This window comes from Genypterus blacodes, unplaced genomic scaffold, assembly GCF_046128005.1.
Source record: "Genypterus blacodes isolate CSIRO-AG114 ecotype Tasmania unplaced genomic scaffold, CSIRO-AGI_Gbla_v1 ptg000010l_1, whole genome shotgun sequence".
NCBI lineage: Eukaryota > Metazoa > Chordata > Actinopteri > Ophidiiformes > Ophidiidae > Genypterus > Genypterus blacodes.
Genome location: NW_027466824.1, coordinates 775,939 through 792,893, shown reverse-complemented (window position 1 = coordinate 792,893; position 16,955 = coordinate 775,939). Strand labels below are relative to the sequence as shown.

Below are 16,955 nucleotides of genomic sequence, written 5' to 3'. Positions count from 1 at the left end.
ATCCAGGAGATGAGACCCGGAGAATTCTGCCACAAAGATGATAGCTTGTCTAAGCAGCGCGCCATAAATAGAAACCTTCCTTATGAAAAGGAAATGTGATATAGCCACTCTATTACTCAAGAGGAAAGAATGTAAGTAAAGCATCAGGCACAAACACGGCTTTGTCCTCCCGCAGAAACAATACGAGCTGCGGAGACGCTGCTCCATCTCGCCCCGCTGGCGATCAAGACGAGCAGCGGCGTAATTAAAGTGCTATTGTGGCTCAGAGGAATATCAATGAGGAAACAACACGGCGTCTGTGTGTGATGGCTGCGGAGGAAAAACTCACACCGATCACAAGTGAACGCGATGTAACCGAGCCCGAGACGATCACTGCAACACACCGGCATGTGTGTGTGTGTGTGTGTGTTGGCTCCGTGAGCTGACAGTGTGACTTTGTTAAGGATGGAAAATGATGCAAAGTGGCGTGTGTAGTAGTTGGAACGCGTCCGCACTGGCTCCTCTTTCGACACCAGCGTTACTAACTGTGTCTCCACTTTGATCCCCCCCTGCATTTACGGCACTTTCGCAATTTCCGCCCATATGTCAGAGTTGGACGCGCATTGAGAAGCGGAGGCTCCGCGGAGAGGCGCTGTGTTGTTGCGGGTTTGTCCGCTGTGGAGCCGCGCAGAGCCCGCAGAGCGCCGCGCAGCCTCACGGAGCAGCTGGACAAGTGCACAATCAGCAGCTGACACACAAACACACAAATGCCGCGGAGGGGTCCACGCGTGTACAGCCCGGATACAGCAATGTCACAATCAATGCGTGGGTTTATGAACGCCTGTCACACACACACACACACACACACGCAGGGGGGGAGGAGGGGGGGGGGCAACATGAGCAGCTCCGGCTCTTAATGCAGTAAAGATGATTTTCCACGAAATGCTCGCAAACATGAGGGAGGGGGGGCGAGGGGGGGGGGGGGGGGGGGGGGGTAAGACAAGACAAACACGGGCGTGAGAACATAACAAACATCCGTAATTATTCAATCGGCCGGTTCGCCTCCTACCTCTCCGTGATTGACCGTCCGTCCCTGGGGAGTATCCTCGGGTAGGAAATAAAGTTTGGAGCTTGATAAAAGTTGCTTGCTCGTCCTTTCTTCCCACAGTAGTTGAAGCTCCGCTATGCAAATAGGTTCCTCCGGTTTACATCTGACGAAGAAAAAGTCTCCGAGGGACAGAATCCTCGGTTTCCCGTCCCGGGTACATTTAAAGGCTTTATAGAATATATATGGTCCATGTAAGCCGCAAGACGAGCCCACCCACTAGAGAGGGAAAACAGGAGATTAATGCGCTTTAATGACTCATTTGGTAAACAAATAGCAGTAAAGTACATGTAAACATATTCAACATCCGTGTGTAAATACGCCAGATTGGTCAATATTACAGGAACAAATCTCAGTTTTCGGTAATATTTAGCATCATGTAACTATTTTTAGACGTTCAACATATGACACAGATGTGGCTGTGCTCAAATCAATGTGTCAAAGTTGTGTGGGTCAGGAACATAAATACTATTTGCAGTAAATAACCATTAGCGTAATGCGAATACAAAATAAATCGACGATTGATAACAAACGTTACCTTCAGTGAGTTCGGCTCCATCTCGACGTTATGAATTGATTAAACTCAACACGCTCTCCAAACTTGCTGGCTTGAATGGATTGCCGAAGGTCCTGGCAGGGCGATAGCTCGGTGGAGTTTAAAACATCGCGTGTGGTCGGTGAGAACGCGATTAAAAATGAAACACGTAACTGAATTCACTGCGCAAATGATAGCATGAGGCGGTGTGTTAATCTATTGTTGAGAATCTGCATCTAGTATTTTACACCCGCGTTTTATCGAGCACGATCACGTATGTCGAAGCGATATTGACGTGTAACTATAATATCACGGAGAATTTCATATCAGAAATGATATTCGATTGCATATTGCGTAATACGTACTTGCAGCGCATATTTTCCGGTTGAGAAAAAGCTTCATTTCCCTCGATAAGACGTTTTTTGCCTCGTTAAAACGTTGTGCACCTTCCAGGACTTGTGTAAAAGCCGTTCAGTATGAAAGCACATTTCTCACAGTAATGACACCCGGGCGCTGCTGTGATGCCTTCAAGAAACAATGTTACATGAAAGTTAATAGGGCTATCAAATGATTCCTCAAAAGGCAATGTGGGACCCGTGAGGTGCCGGATTCCCTTTAAGCGGGACTCGGTTCGCCTTACAAGCTACGATCTGATTTTCACTTGGTGTTTTTTTTTTTAATGAAATTTACGCTTTTTTTTATATTTTAGAGACGAGCATAAAAAAGACAAATTTGGTCGAGTTAAAGCGTCACGAGACACAATCCACGAGGCGGCGCGTTATTCTGACATAAATCCTCTCCTAACGCTTTTCTGACCTTGTCATCGTAATATTTGACACATGTAAACACATTTAAACGATCACAACCTCTTATATAATTCAGATGCTGAGGATGTTTTATCAATGTCGCTGTTGTTATTCCGAAAACAATATGAAACTATAAATCTCTCGTCGTTCGACGTTAATATCGGTTCACACACTCGCATATCACCGCCCTATTTGCATAAATGAGCTCATTGTTCTTTCAGTCTGTTGGCGGTATGCGTAAACTGTATTTTATCGAGTGTCTTTTAATAGTAACAGGGTAATTCATCTATTACCAGCACCGGATTTAACCACAGGGAGGCGCTGTTTCTCCACTATCACCCCCCTCGCCTGGCCTGCTTTTATCCACCACTCATCACACAGCTGCAAGCAGCGACATACATACAGTGCAGTGTACTTCTGGCACCAGCTATTTTAAGTACAGCATTACGCAATACACCTTTTAAAGAGCAAACTGTACAGAGCATTGATTCACACCCACTCAAGAATTTTCCCTGTTTACAAATGTGACAGGTTTGCCTCTGCTGCTGCTGCTGCCTGTGTGATTGGCTGCCAGTTCATTTCTAGAAGGCAAGCAGATGATTGATGATGAGGAAACAAATGGTACAAGGCTGTGGTAAATAACGCAAATATATAAAGTATAAATAAAAATAGCTACATTACAGGTTCTTCCTAACAGTCAGGCTAGAGTGGAAAAAAAGCAGAAGGCAATTAATACCAAAACAACTAAAGGTGTGTTCGCTGACAGTTGGCTATTTTAAATAACTGCTGCTGGTGTTTTACACAGAGTTTTATTGTGTTGAAGCAGGAGATGCGGTGTTGTGGAATTCCTGTTTGGACTCCAATCCACACTGCAGCTCTCGGTGTTGTTATCTTTCCTGATTTTTCTCAAAGCCATTCCATTGACTGAATCAATGGGGTTGTATTGTTAATGGCAGCCTCCATAATGAAGTCCCTGGTTAATCAATAGCACCACTCGAATTCTTATCTGACAATTGCAAGTGCTCACTCGTCGACAGCCTGAGCCCCTGCGGCGACTGCAACATTCTGATGCAAATATTGATGCGACCCCGTATCAAACCAGCTTCACATGGAGAAGTCCTCATTAAAAAGACTCAAATGAAATCAAATACAAACTGTGTGTGTGTGTGTAGAGGAAAGGAGTTATGGTGCGCAGCCACACACAGTTAGTTGAGTTATTTGGAACATCTATATGATATTGAGTTGCAGGCCTCCCACACAATGTTTACTATGTCCACATTTTGAAAAAGATCACCCTGTTCCTCATCTGTTTCTCATTATCTCAATCTCTTCCTCTGTGATTGGTAAAGATTTAATTAAGGAATTCTCTAAGGGGTATTTACATGGATCCGACTCATGAGTATACTTAATGGAAAGAGCAAGTGTCCTGGTGCTTCCTGTATTGTTGTATAGATCCTTGGCTTCAGGGACACATATTGAACTGTCAGACAGCATTTTAAGTAACTCTGCTAGGAATTAAATGTGTCATACAGAAATGCGGTGGCACAGTTCCCCTTTAGTAAACCTGAAACTCACCCCTCTCAGTGCAGCCGAGCATGTGGGCCGTGAATCTTACAAGTTTTTCTCCTTCTGGTTCAGTTTTATGTAGTCTCACATTTTTTTCCCCCCATTTCGCAATCAGCACACTGCTGGCAAGTTTGTTTATTGGGGGCATTTTGCTTGACTGGTCGAAATAGCAACCACTTATGAATAGCTTTTGCTTGTTTCTCTTTCGGTGCTTTCCAATACTAACATCATTTGCCTTTGCAGTGGAGGAAAATTACCATGAAAAAACTCTTTGTTTCCCCACAATTGAAGGCACCGAAGGAAGGAGCCTCATTACAGGGAACAGAAAGGAAAAGTATAGATATTTTTCCAGCAGATACTTGCTTATTTGTTGTCCGGCACAGAGCTGCACGGTGACGGCATGAGTGGTAGAAAGCCTTTTCTCTGTGCACAGGTGTTCCACATTCCACATAATGAGGCTCCCAGCCTCAGCAGGGAGCTACAAATGCGGTTGGAAAGCCACCTCAAAATGCAGAGCCGGGGTTTAGGGTTACAACCACAGCAAAGCTACGCAGAACCTAGTAAAAGTGCATATTCCAGTGTAATTCCCACCATATGGTGACATGTCCTAATGATGAAAATCAATTTTAGCTAGAATAACTTCAAATAGCATTAAGTATTCCACTAACGCAAAGCCACATGTAGGAAATCATCTCACAGGCAGCTGCAAAGGGAATATGGAATGGAATGTCATCTTAAAGACGTCTCATTCACCAAATTAGTCTCCTTAATACAGAGAGAAAAATGAGCCTGAAGGGAAAATAATCAGGCGTATATATACACGGTATAGATCACACTAACACAGCATAAGCCCTTTATTTGATGTGAGAATACTGCAGAGAGCCACGTTCAACATCTCCAACAGCTCTGCCAAACACTTTGCATATCTACAGATGACTGAAGCTTCAGCAGAATTAGGCCAGCACGTTTTGCTCTCTGTCTTCTCTCCTCATTCCAAAGGCACAATCGCATCAGCGGCTGGATAAGCATCTATCACCAATGGAAAGCCCTGGGACATTAAAAATCCATCAAGTGAATTTGTTCTCAGGGGCAGGTTGGGATGGTAACTTTACACCTGCATCTTTGTGTGGGCATAATCACCGCACAATGGGCCCGTCTGCAGGATGACTTCAGGAAAGGTAACGGGAGATCTGAGCAATGTTGCCCCGGCTAATTTTAGCCTCGTCAACTCATTATAACACAGTGTTGCATTACCGGCATCCAATCACACACGGACGTCCACCTACACACCGACCTGGCAGCGCTGCAAAACAAATACAATTACTGCATCGAAAGGTGACTTTTAATTAGGAGTGAAGTCAGATTGATTCATGTGGAATCAGTTTGTTATCATTTCTGTGAGTATAAGAGTGTGTGTGAGTGTGTGGGCCTGTGTTCTGCAGCCTGATTACAAACAGACTCAGCTCATAAATATCTGTGATGTTGTGATATCTTCTCTTCTTCTATCGTTATTGCTCCATAAAAACATATTTTCCCCCTGCTTTGTTTTTACCTTACGTCATCCATATTTATCTGCAGAATAACGTTCCTATCCTGATCCTAACATCGTGTTTCATGCATAATTTATAGCTCCTGAAACTCACTTTTTCAATTACAATATTCAACAACTGAGCTCGCTCATTTCCAGCAGAGCCATTATTTTCCCCATTCTTAGCCGTGGCCATTGAGCATACATAATATTATATACTGCTCTGCATGTTAGGCATAGTAATTCACAAGGTAAACATTGGTTGGTCGAGTCTGAATGGCTGCCATAACAATGAACTAATTGCCTGCAAAACACAATTTCACATTCATGGGCAGCTATTACAGCTGAATTGTTTGATAATGTCAAGTGAGTCATTTTATTAAGCGCCACACAAATGTAATCATGTGGCAGGGCGACGTGAATTCAAGTGTAGACAAGTGTTAACATCACTATGGGTTTTAGGTTATTACTGCTGCAGAAAATGTAAATGTGCCTCATTGATGGAGAGTGCTCAGCTGAATCAGAAATTTGCAAACCACAAACAAAATGGGCTGCTTCATTCCCCCGCCATCTGCATACACACCAGGACACACATACACACACACCCACACACACACACACACACACACACACACACACAGAGTCGCATTTTATATCTCCCCATCTGAAACCAGGATTAGATGCATGAATAATGTATTTATGTAAATGTATGATGGGTATAACTATAAAAGATGAGAGTGATTGAAAAGACATTTTCTTAGATTGAGTTACAGCTGCCTGTGAGTTATGGAGGTTTTCAGTGACTCAAACACCGCCGCGTACAAAAAAGAGCCTGTAATTTTGTAGCAAAGAGGTCACAGTGTCACTCTCACATCTGAGGAACACATTCATACTGAACCCGATCTCAGCATTTGCACGATTTGCACGCTGCGTTTCAAACATCAGTCAGGTTATTACACCCAACGGTCAAACTATCATTGACTATGAAGCGGCTGAGGACAGTGACCTCAGCGTTTACCATCTGTGTAACGCATTGACGCCGCTGCCTTTCCCATCAAACGCTGAATTGTTAGAAAACGGGCATAAATGTCAGCAGGCAGCTATGATCAGATTATTCACTGATGTGTGTCAACCTCCCATCGGAGCTGACAGTGCTGCATTATGTATATGTCAAATACTGAAATGTGCATGAGGAAATAGAAATCAGCCTTTTTTACTCTGGCAGTTTGCAAGATCTGCCATAAGGTATTCTATTTGTGTAAAAGGCTTCAGCAGTCGTGTTTGCAATACTGTTGTAATATGTGTAATGCTTGTCATCTGTCTTCAAATCAGGGCAGAGCCTGTTCTCCAGCGATACAGACAAAGGGTGGGGCTTTGATACACGCAGCCCACAAATGCTGAATTGTTCCATTACAGTAAAATAGGATATTTTTGCTCAGTGCTCAGCGCCTGAGCACACATATTAAAGGGGGAAAAAAACCTTCAGCATTAATAATTTATCTCATTTTATAAGGCAATTTAGCAGTCACTTGAAGTTGCTATGGTGACAGTGGGGTATTTTGAGACAACTAATGACCTATGCAAAAACCCACTCACTGTAAACTTCACTCGTGCTAAATGAGATTGCTGTCTGTGCTGTGTGTGTGTCTGTATGTATGTGTGTATGTGAATGTGTGTGATACATGGTGGAGAACTTAATCCCCACGCCAGGCTTGGCCTTTGTTTGCACAGGACAAATTAAGGTTGTTAATATCAATGTAAAACATCTGTGGGTTGTTAACTGTACGGGGAATATGAGCCAAGCAGCGACCGGGGGCCAAGCCTGCGCTGCATAATAGTCTTTTGTTTTGGTTGCTAATGCAGAATTCATGACAGTTGTCGAGTTAAAGTCAGAAAAACCCCAGCAAGTGAAAGGAATATTAATGCTGGTGATACGGTTTAAACGTAACACAATATGTTTCACACTAAATCCCCTTAAACATCTCTTTTTTTTTGCAGCTTACGTCAAAGATTCCACATTGGAAAAGCTTTTTGAAGACTCCCTCTGTTCCGAGGCGAATTATATTTGTCCAATAACTGCTTGGCCCGCTGCAGCTGTCGGGCTGAGACTGAATGAGTCATGTGTTACCCATTTAAGTCCAATTTCTCCCATGCAAATGCCTGACATGTGTGACTCTGCAGGGCCCAGAGCTGAAACAGTGTTTTTGAAAGGCAGGGAGAGAATCAAGGCCAGAGCTGTGTGTGTGTGTGTGTGTGTGTGTGTGTGTGTGTGTGTGACTATTTCACCACCTGCTTCACTGCACGACCTGTAAAGCTAATATTTGGGCAACATTCCATTGTTTTGTCTTACATGTTGCTAATGCAGGGGCAGCTGCCATGACGTGAATCAACAAAGGGAAAAATGGATTCAGCCGTTTCTCCTTAAAAGGAAAATGATCAGGCCAATATGTGCTGGAAATACAAAGATCCTTTTTGGGAAAATGTGACTTCTATTCATATTCAGCACTGTAATGGCGAAACAAAATAGTCCTCATCCCTAAAAATACACCAGTACACACACGCACACACACACACACACACACACACACACACACACACACAGGGTGCAGTGGCAGTTAATCCCTCATAGACCTCCTCAGACTCTCTCTCTTTGCCTTTAATATTGCACTGAGCCTTTTGTCCATTACCATAAATGTCAGGTTGACTCAGGTGTGACATTCACAACTGTTTCGTTCTGCTCCTGGAAGCCGTGGCATTGACCGCCACCTGTTGGAGAGAAGCTGTAACGACCAGGATCTGCTGACAGCTGTATGACAAAGCACTAAAGAGGTGATTTCCAGTGTAAGTCAATTGTTATTAAATAGGCGGTTATCACACTCTTGTACTTCCTGGTCACAAATCACTGATAAGAGCAGCAACGTGACGTCTGAAAAACAAAGGGAGGAACGAGTAAACATTCATACTACGCATTTCCAAGGATATCTTAAGGGTGGCATACAATTCCTGGCATCTGCAGTCTTTGGGTCTTTGGAATTCAGGGTTTCTGCTTGAATCTGTTACCCGGGAGACACAAGAAACACAGAAACATAATAATAACATAATGAAATTCTCTTTTAGGAAGACGAGTGAAAACACGATGAGCCTCACACAGACATGGAGATGAAGAAGAAAAACAATATAATAACATCATATTGTGTTCTGTGTATATTAGACTGAGGACTTCTGTATTGTGTTTGTGCTGCTGTAATTTCATTTACATTTTATACCGAATTGATATGTCAACTTCACATTTTAGTTCCCACACTTACTTGATTTTAGTTCCCACACTTACTTCTCTTCTATTCTACAGCACAAAGAAATCATCTTTTGTGCTGACACAACAGTGGCTGCCTCACACTGACTGAAGCAGCAGTATAGAGAGAATCCCTGTTCTCTGATCAGCGCTCAGGCCCCTCGGCCATTGCTTTCATTATAAACTACACGCAGCCAAGAGATGATCATTGAACAGCACTTTTACACAGGAACACTGGTTAACACTAGGCTGTGAGTGTGTTATTAGTCAGCCTTCCTGTCTCAAGCCACAGAGGACGGCTTGTTTCCCTTTTAAAGCTCTATCTGTTTGTCTGAGGCTCTATGAAGAACATGTTACTGCGGTCAGGAGGGAACACTCTGCATTTATTTGATTGCGATTTTGGGGCCACTTCACTGTTTGTAGTTCGTCATACTGTAGCTGAGCTCAGGTTACATAGAATAAAGGAAACTGGATAAACACCAGGGAGACATTAGACACAAAAACAACCCTATGTGTTTTCTGTCACAGAATGTAACATAACTCTGTGTTTGTGTGCAGCAGGATACTCTCTCTCTCTCTCTCTCTCTCTCTCTCTCTCTCTCTCTCTCTCTCTCTCTGTCTCCCTCTGTTTCTGTCTCTCTCTCTCTCTCTCTCTCTCTCTCTCTCTCTCTCTCTCTCTCTCTCTCTCTCTCTCTCTCTCTCTCTCTCTCCCCTACACAGTCCAGTGTCTGATAGTGTTGAGACTTTGCATTATACAACGTGTGAGCTGGTGACGGACATTTTGGAACAAAGACAGGAAAAGTCTGTCCACTTTCCAAGGTCACAGGCCCTTTCTACTATTTCCCTTCTCTCGCACTGCTGGCTGGCTGGCACAAGGATTGATTTGAATAGAAATCAACTCAGCATGCAGCCAACTAGGGCAAAAAGACTGCACTGCTCTAATGTGTGTGTGTGTGTGTGTGTGTGTGTGTGTGTGTGTGTGTGTGTGTGCGTGTGTGCGTGCGTGCGTGCGTGTTTGTGCGTGTGTGTGTGCGTGTGTTGTGTATACAAGAATTTGTGTATGCGTTGGATTTTAAAGTGACTTAATATGATTCTATATACTGCAGACACATTAAAGCACAGATTTGTATTTCGCCTAATAAATACACACTTCCCAGCAAAACAAAATACAATTAGACAGATACAAATTAGATTAAAAATGAAAAATACTCTTTATTATAGTTGTGTATGTACAGAAGTGATACAAACACACACACTGATTATACTTAGCCAGTGTTTATTAAAGAGCCGATTAAAGACTCTCTGGTTTGATTTGAGGACTCATTAATGTAGATATTTACATATTTACACAGCAGCTGTAAGATGGAAAACCGCACCGATAGAAATCTGCACTCTTCCTTTGTACTTTGCTCTTTTGAAGCTGTAAACATTAAAGAGGGACTCACCGACTTCACACATCAAACTGAATGTTGCTGGTTACTGGAGCACTATTTAGCATGGAAGAGCCTCAGCCTTGAGGCGGTATGAAGTACTGCAAGTCTTATCACATTGCCCTGACTTTGCACAGCGCCCCCTACAGCCACACGCGCGTTCTTACATCTGTATTATTTTATGAATAGTGATTTCTGCCCAAATGGAGCCATGATGAGCGTGGTGCTTATTCACAGGCCACATAATGCACTTGAACGCACCGCGGCCTGCCTTAAATCTACATTTCTAACATGAATGCCGCCATGAAGCTCAGGCAGGAGAGTGTGAGCGGTGATTGGTTGAAGGACACGTCATGTGTGTTGTATGATGTGATGCTGCCCCCTCCCGTGCGCACGCGGGAGCTCTTTATAACGAACCTCTTATGATGTCATCCACTGATCATTGGAAATATATCGCTGGGTTATCTTTATATTGCTGCGTATTTAGCAGCATTGCGTGGAGGAATATCCCTCAGAATGAAGCGCTGGTCAACCGATCAGCAGTCACAGACCCCCGGGGAGCCCCTCTGGGTGGGCGGGGATTAAAGTTTGGGGACTTGGTTGGAAAGTCTGGCCGCGCCGGTTAGTTGCAAGTGGAAGCGCCGGGTCGTCCAGATCCGCAGGACCGTCGCCGCTATGATTATCCTGATGAAGTTCACCTGCGCGGTCATCACCAGGGCGCTGTTTGTCCTCGTGTCCCTGATGGGAGTGTGGAGGGTGACGCGGGTGAAGAAGGACCCCACTTTCTGGCTCCTGACGGTTCTGTTCGTGCCCCTGGTCGTGGAATTGATCATCACCTTAGCGAGGAGGAGGGGGAAGGATTATAAATGGTGGGAATGTTACTGTCAATATATTTGGACTACATGTTTATACTGTGTGTGTGTGTGTGTGTGTGTGTGTGTGTGTAACTGTATAACTAGACTATAATTGATTGTATTTAAGTTTATTTTCTATACTTGTCTGAGGTTTAGTCAAGTAAAGGAATTCATCTTCCTCTCCCTGACCCCCTCCCTCCTCCTCCTCCTCCTATAGACCCTGTGCATCCTGTCTGCTCTCTATTGTCTCACTGCTCCTGAAAAGATGGGGTGGTTCCCCGCTCTCATCTGTCTTCTTCCATATCTAAAATTAAACTCAGCTCAGTTTATTTCAGACTGTGGCTCCTCTCTTGAACACCAGATAACAACAGAATAAAGAGAAAATGTGATGTAGTAGCAGATTGTAGATAGTTTATGAGGCACGTTATTTATTTTGAGGAGTTTTCCAGTTGCATCAGGTTGGATTCAGTGAATTACAGTGAATACAATACACAGTTGTAATATAATATACTGTTTATTATTGGATGTGAAGTGTACAGTAGGTCATGCAAACGTAAGGATCCTTCATGTGTGGTGTCATTTGGTGCAAATATCAGGTTTGCATCTGTGCTCAATGATTTAATCGAACGGTTGATCGGCAGGAAATCTGTGATGCATTTTCATGAATTTCTGTTGATAATTGCTGTTTTTTCTCCTGCAGGTTTTCGCCTGCGATCCTTCTGTTTCTCATCAGTATCATTCCCTCCATCTGGATCCTGGAGCTGCATCACCAGCTGACCAAAGCCTCGGAACCTATGGTACACAACAAGAATACCCTGGCCATGACAGAGACGTGCAGCAGCGTTCATTCAGCTCAAGTTATAAACGGATCATAAATGAGTGCCGAAGTTCATTCTATCTGATTTTATTTCAGTGCAAAAAACTGGACTCGTGGAGAAACATCCTTACTTTGGTAAGGCCCAACCAGACAGAAGACAACCCCAGTTACCAGACCTACCTGAAGGTAAGACTGAACACCACTAACAGCTCAACTTCATCAATCACTGGACCAATATGGCTCCAACTATGGGTCAACTAGACAACACAACAGACAACACAACATCCTGTTTGATCGCTCAAAGAAAGGGAAGCTCACAATGATCTGGAGATCTGGAAGATGATTAAATGTTGAACTTCTTACCACACACACTGCCAGCCAGACTTCTTCCTCTTCTTTGTCATACCCTCTACTCAAAGAATGTGTGTTCCTTTGGTTCTAACACAAGTTCTTAATGCAACATCATCAATTGTGTCAGTGCTCAAATAAGATAAGATAAGAGAGAGAAGTTAGGTAGCTCAGTGGGTAGAGCTTCCGCTTGGGAACTGGAGGGTCGCCGGTTCGAGTCCCTGCCAAGGTGCCCCTGAGCAAGGCACCGAAAAACCCTCAATTGCTCCCCCCTCTGCGTAGGGTGGTAATGTAATGTAAGTCGCTTTGGATAAAAGCGTCTGCCAAATGCTCGTAATGTAATGTAATTAGATGCAACAGTTGCAGTTTGGAGTGTTGACAGTTTAGACGGGCAGTGGCTCCAACCAAAGAGCTCTTCAATGTCTGATGTGCTGTGAGCTTTAAGTTGTGAGTTGGGAAGGCAAGAATAATGAAAACCATGTCTGATCTGCAGCTACAGCAGCTTAGTAAAGGCTTCGTCACCATCTCTAGCCTTCCTGTGGTGAATGAAGTAAGGCCCTGTGTGTGTAAAGACCAACAGTGAGCTTCGGCAGACATTAGGAAATAACACAGCTTTTTGTTTCATCTGCTTCTTTTCCAACCAGAGCTTGTCAACAATTTGTGCAGATGACTGGATCCTGGTTCTCCATCAGACCCTGCTCATCCAGCTCATTTTGGGGAAGTGGCTCCTGCCTTTAGGAGCCGGGGTGTCACGGGAGGCGCTGTCTCAGCTCCTTTTAATTTTCGTGGGCACGGCGGCCGACATCCTGGAATTTACCAGTGAGACGCTGTCAGATGTCAAGTAGGTGACCGACCATGTTTATTAACACGCTTCTTTGTTTCAGGCGTGTTTCTGCAGCATGTGGGCACACAGAGAAAAGAGTTCCATTCAAAATCATTACAGCAAAAGCACACACACCCACATATGTTCTTCTTACGGTCAGTCGATTGCCTCATCTGTGTCACATCAGTTTGTTTCATCCAGTTAACTTTTATTCCCATGTCTGCTCTCCAGAGACAACAGTCCTCAGCTGGTCTACATCATCTTAGCTGTATGGAGCTGGAGCATGCTGCAGTTCCCTTTTCATGTGACAGGTGTGTGTGTGTGTGTGTGTGTGTGTGTGTGTGTGTGTGTTAAACGGGACATTTTGTTGCCTACTAAGACGTTTCAGCCGTATACTGGTGAACATAACCTTTCCCCAGTGTGAGACAATCAAACAATTTGGCTCAAAAATTGGCAAACACATGAGTCAGGTCAGCAGCTGTAAGCAAACGGCTGAACGTAGTTCAACTGGAATCTTTTTACTCTTCTGTCTCCAACTTTGTTTAATGATTAACCCAAAAATCTAGATAGACTTCCTGGGATTTGTGTAATCTGAAGCCTGAATCACACAGGGGGATGGAAGTAGAGTTAAGCAATTTTGGAAGGAAAAAAACAAACTCAACCAAGAAGGAGTGAACTTCCTGAAACGTATTACACAGAGGACACACTCCTAATGGGGCTCTTAGGAAGCGAGCAGCAGAGAGAGAGAGAGAAGAAAGGAGATGTTCAGACTTGATTTGGAAGTGAGACAACTTTGTTCTGGGAAAAGTCAAACCCACTCATAAATGACTCCATTATTCATTACCCAGCTGATAGTTATAATGTGGGTTTGTGCAGCATTACAGTCATAATGCATTTAGAGCACTTAGATAGAATGTACAATGCTGTGCCTGTTGACACATGACGTACTTTAAGTGTGTGTGTGTGTGCGTGTGTGTGCGTGTGTATGCTCATGGGTGTGTCTTTGCGTGTGTGAGCATGTAGTCTCATTTGGAATGCTTTACAAACACAGAAAGTGTTGACATATAGGAGGAACATGTTCATGCATCTTCAGCTTTATGCAGCTGTCACATTAGATTAGATTAGATTAGATTAGATTAGATTCAACTTTATTGTCAGTGAGCACTTACAGGTACAAGCCAATGAAATGCAGTAGCATCCAACCAGAAAGTGCAAAAGTGTACTATTATATATACAGAATACAGAATAAACTATATACATTATATATACTATATATATACTAACTATAAATATAAATTAATAAATATGTAAATAAATGGTGCAAGGAGTCTGAGTGCAAAACAGAAGTGAAATGGAAATGATCGGTGCAAACAGAAAGTTGTGCAAATTGCAGTGGAGTGCAAGATGATGCTGGAGGGAGGATGGAGTTGGGTGGGGGAATGGAGTAGAGTTCAGCAGGGTCACCACCTCGTAGAAGAAACTCTTCCTGAGCCTGCTGGTGCGAGAGCGGAGGCTTCTGTAACGCCTGCCGGATGGGAGGAGAGTGAAAGGTTTATTGTTGGGGTGGGATGAGTCATCGATGCCATGCAAACTTTAGGCCTTAAGTAATAACTTTCTGTTGATCATTTGTTAAATATGTTTTGATTGGGTTGATAGTTGCGTCTCCAGATAATGAAAATATACTTTTCTACATTTCTTTACCAGTGGTGACCCGGACAAACCTCGCCCGCGTCTCCATCCTGGCCCATCACAGTACCGACATGTGGAGTATTGTGGAGACCCTCTTCATCCAGGACGGGCCTTTCATGGTGGTCCGGGTCACCGTCATGACCTACTACGGCGTCTTCCACCAGATGCTGGTCTTCTTCACCATCAAGAACTTCCTGGTGGTCATATTGAACCTCTACAGGCTGGTTGTCTTATGCCAGAGCTTCAGTGAAGTTCACGCTGGCCTGGCTGCCGCTGCTGTTCCCTTAAGCACTGCACTCGTCACCGTTGTGCCTGTCCCCAATGAGCCTGTCTCCATTGCGCCCGCCATCATTGCGCCCGCCATCATTGCGCCCGCCATCATTGCGCCTGCCAGCATCCCATGACGAGCGGCACGAGTCAGGAATGGACAAAGGGAAAGTGTCAAAGGGAAATAGCAGTTGAACGTGTATATAGGTGGGATTGATCCATTATGAATCATTAACTCTGTTGGAAGTTGAAACAGAGCAATACTTTTCGGGGGAATGAAGCTGCCAAGTTCACGTTTCACATCAGACAGTCGAGCATTGAATCAGAAGCTCATGATCAACCTTACTGCCATTCGGGCTCTCTGGAACAACTTCACTGCACAAAGCCTCTGCCGTCTCTCCATGGGACTTAGTGGACACACAGATGCAGAAGTGGCCTCACTGTTCAGCTTGATGTCTATAACTGATTGGGACACAACAAGGAAGTGGAGCAGAACAGGAAATAGGTGTGGATGTGTAGGGGTGGGGGGGCAGAAAAGGAAGAGGAAGAGTGTAGTGTAGGAAGAGGCAGAGTCTCTGTGCTGCCAGGAGCAGCAGAGATTGGAGGGGATCAATTTTCTTGCCTTGACCCAAAGCAGGAAGCCAAAGCAGACTGTGAAAATATTCTCCAGCTGCTCGGCTGCTTGATAAAGACGCTGGAACAACACTGACAAGGACTTTGGTCAACGTCAGCACCAGTTTTCATTCTGTCTGACCTTGAGAGGGAAACAAGAAAGACGGCAGACGGGATGGATGTCATGTTCCATTTGTATTATAACCTGTAAAGCATTTTTTTAATCTTTGTTACCTCAACATATTTGTTTTGTTGATTATTGCCTGATGATTGTGTAACATGCTTGTACTTAATTATACATCTATCAAAATAATGAAGTATTCGATCATATTAAATACCAAAGAATCAGTGTTATGACCTCCTGAAGCAGGTCAACCAGAGAGAACTTCAGCTCTGATGAAGTCTCTGCATGTGTTCAGCCTTGATGCAGTCAGGTTGTGTGTACAGTATCAAGTGTGTAACTGTTTTTGTCCTGTACTCCTTTTCTTATTCTCAGCATGACATTAAACGCAGCTCTGTACACCAATGTCCATGTTCCAACACTGATATCAAATGTTGTTTAACTAATGTGTGGGGAGATGACCTGTTTATTCCTGACTCAAACAAACAAAGAAGAGTTAACCCTGCGGGGGAAAGGGACCACCGGCTCATCCCCCACGGGGGAACACAGGAAACGGGAGGAAGGTCAGACAGGACCGGAAGCCAACAAGACCCAAAAACAATGTGACAGAGAGCGGAGCTTAAACCCAGCATTGTGTAAAGTGTGTGTGCAGATCAGTCACGGAGGATCAGGTTAGAAAAACACCAAACAATAAGGAGGTTTGGAGTCATAATTATATGCACGTATAAAGACTCAGTTTACTGTAAACACACGATTACAACAGGAGAATGTTTTCAGTTGACTTAAGACATTCTCTCTGTCTGGATTTGCCGTGAGAAGGGAATTTAATGGGATTCAATGTCAATTCAGCATAAATTCGATGTACATTTTACAGAAATGACTGCTGCCAGTAATGCCAATGCTAATTTCACATTAAAACCATGTTGTTGTTATTGTTATTGTTGAATCCTGTTATAGTTTCTGTGATTCACCGTATTGACAGTACAATTTCCCACTTTGGGATCAATAAAGTAAACATCTATTCAAATGAGTTTACAATTACAATCATTCTAATTTTGTACCTTATTATATTTTAGGCCTGCGTCATATTTGTATGTTTAAATTCCGGCAACTACATCGGCCAGAATGTGACCATAAATGTGACAGGACTGATCTTTGGCTTGTGTATGTATGTGTGTGTATG

The 16,955-nt window shown here is 43.7% G+C and overlaps 2 protein-coding genes across 2 annotated transcripts in view; one reads left to right on the top strand and one right to left on the bottom strand.

The window, feature by feature from the left end:
- Positions 1 to 1,844, bottom strand: part of arid5b (AT-rich interaction domain 5B) — a 73,255-nt gene extending 71,411 nt beyond the window's left edge. The window contains exons 1-2 of the mRNA XM_076158661.1: positions 1,623 to 1,844; positions 1,049 to 1,303 (exon numbers count right to left, since the gene is read on the bottom strand). Of these exons, the coding sequence (XP_076014776.1) occupies positions 1,049 to 1,303; positions 1,623 to 1,643 (276 nt within the window). The 5' untranslated portion in view covers positions 1,644 to 1,844. The remainder of the gene's footprint in view (positions 1 to 1,048; positions 1,304 to 1,622) is intronic.
- Positions 1,845 to 10,675: 8,831 nt separating this feature from the next.
- Positions 10,676 to 16,685, top strand: LOC143007587 (transmembrane protein 26-like). Its single transcript, XM_076158994.1, has 6 exons — positions 10,676 to 11,110; positions 11,796 to 11,892; positions 12,009 to 12,098; positions 12,905 to 13,101; positions 13,315 to 13,394; positions 14,788 to 16,685. Exons 1-6 carry the CDS (start codon positions 10,917 to 10,919, stop codon positions 15,174 to 15,176), a joined length of 1,047 nt encoding a protein of 348 aa, XP_076015109.1. The 5' UTR covers positions 10,676 to 10,916; the 3' UTR covers positions 15,177 to 16,685.
- The last annotated feature ends 270 nt before the right edge of the window (positions 16,686 to 16,955 follow it).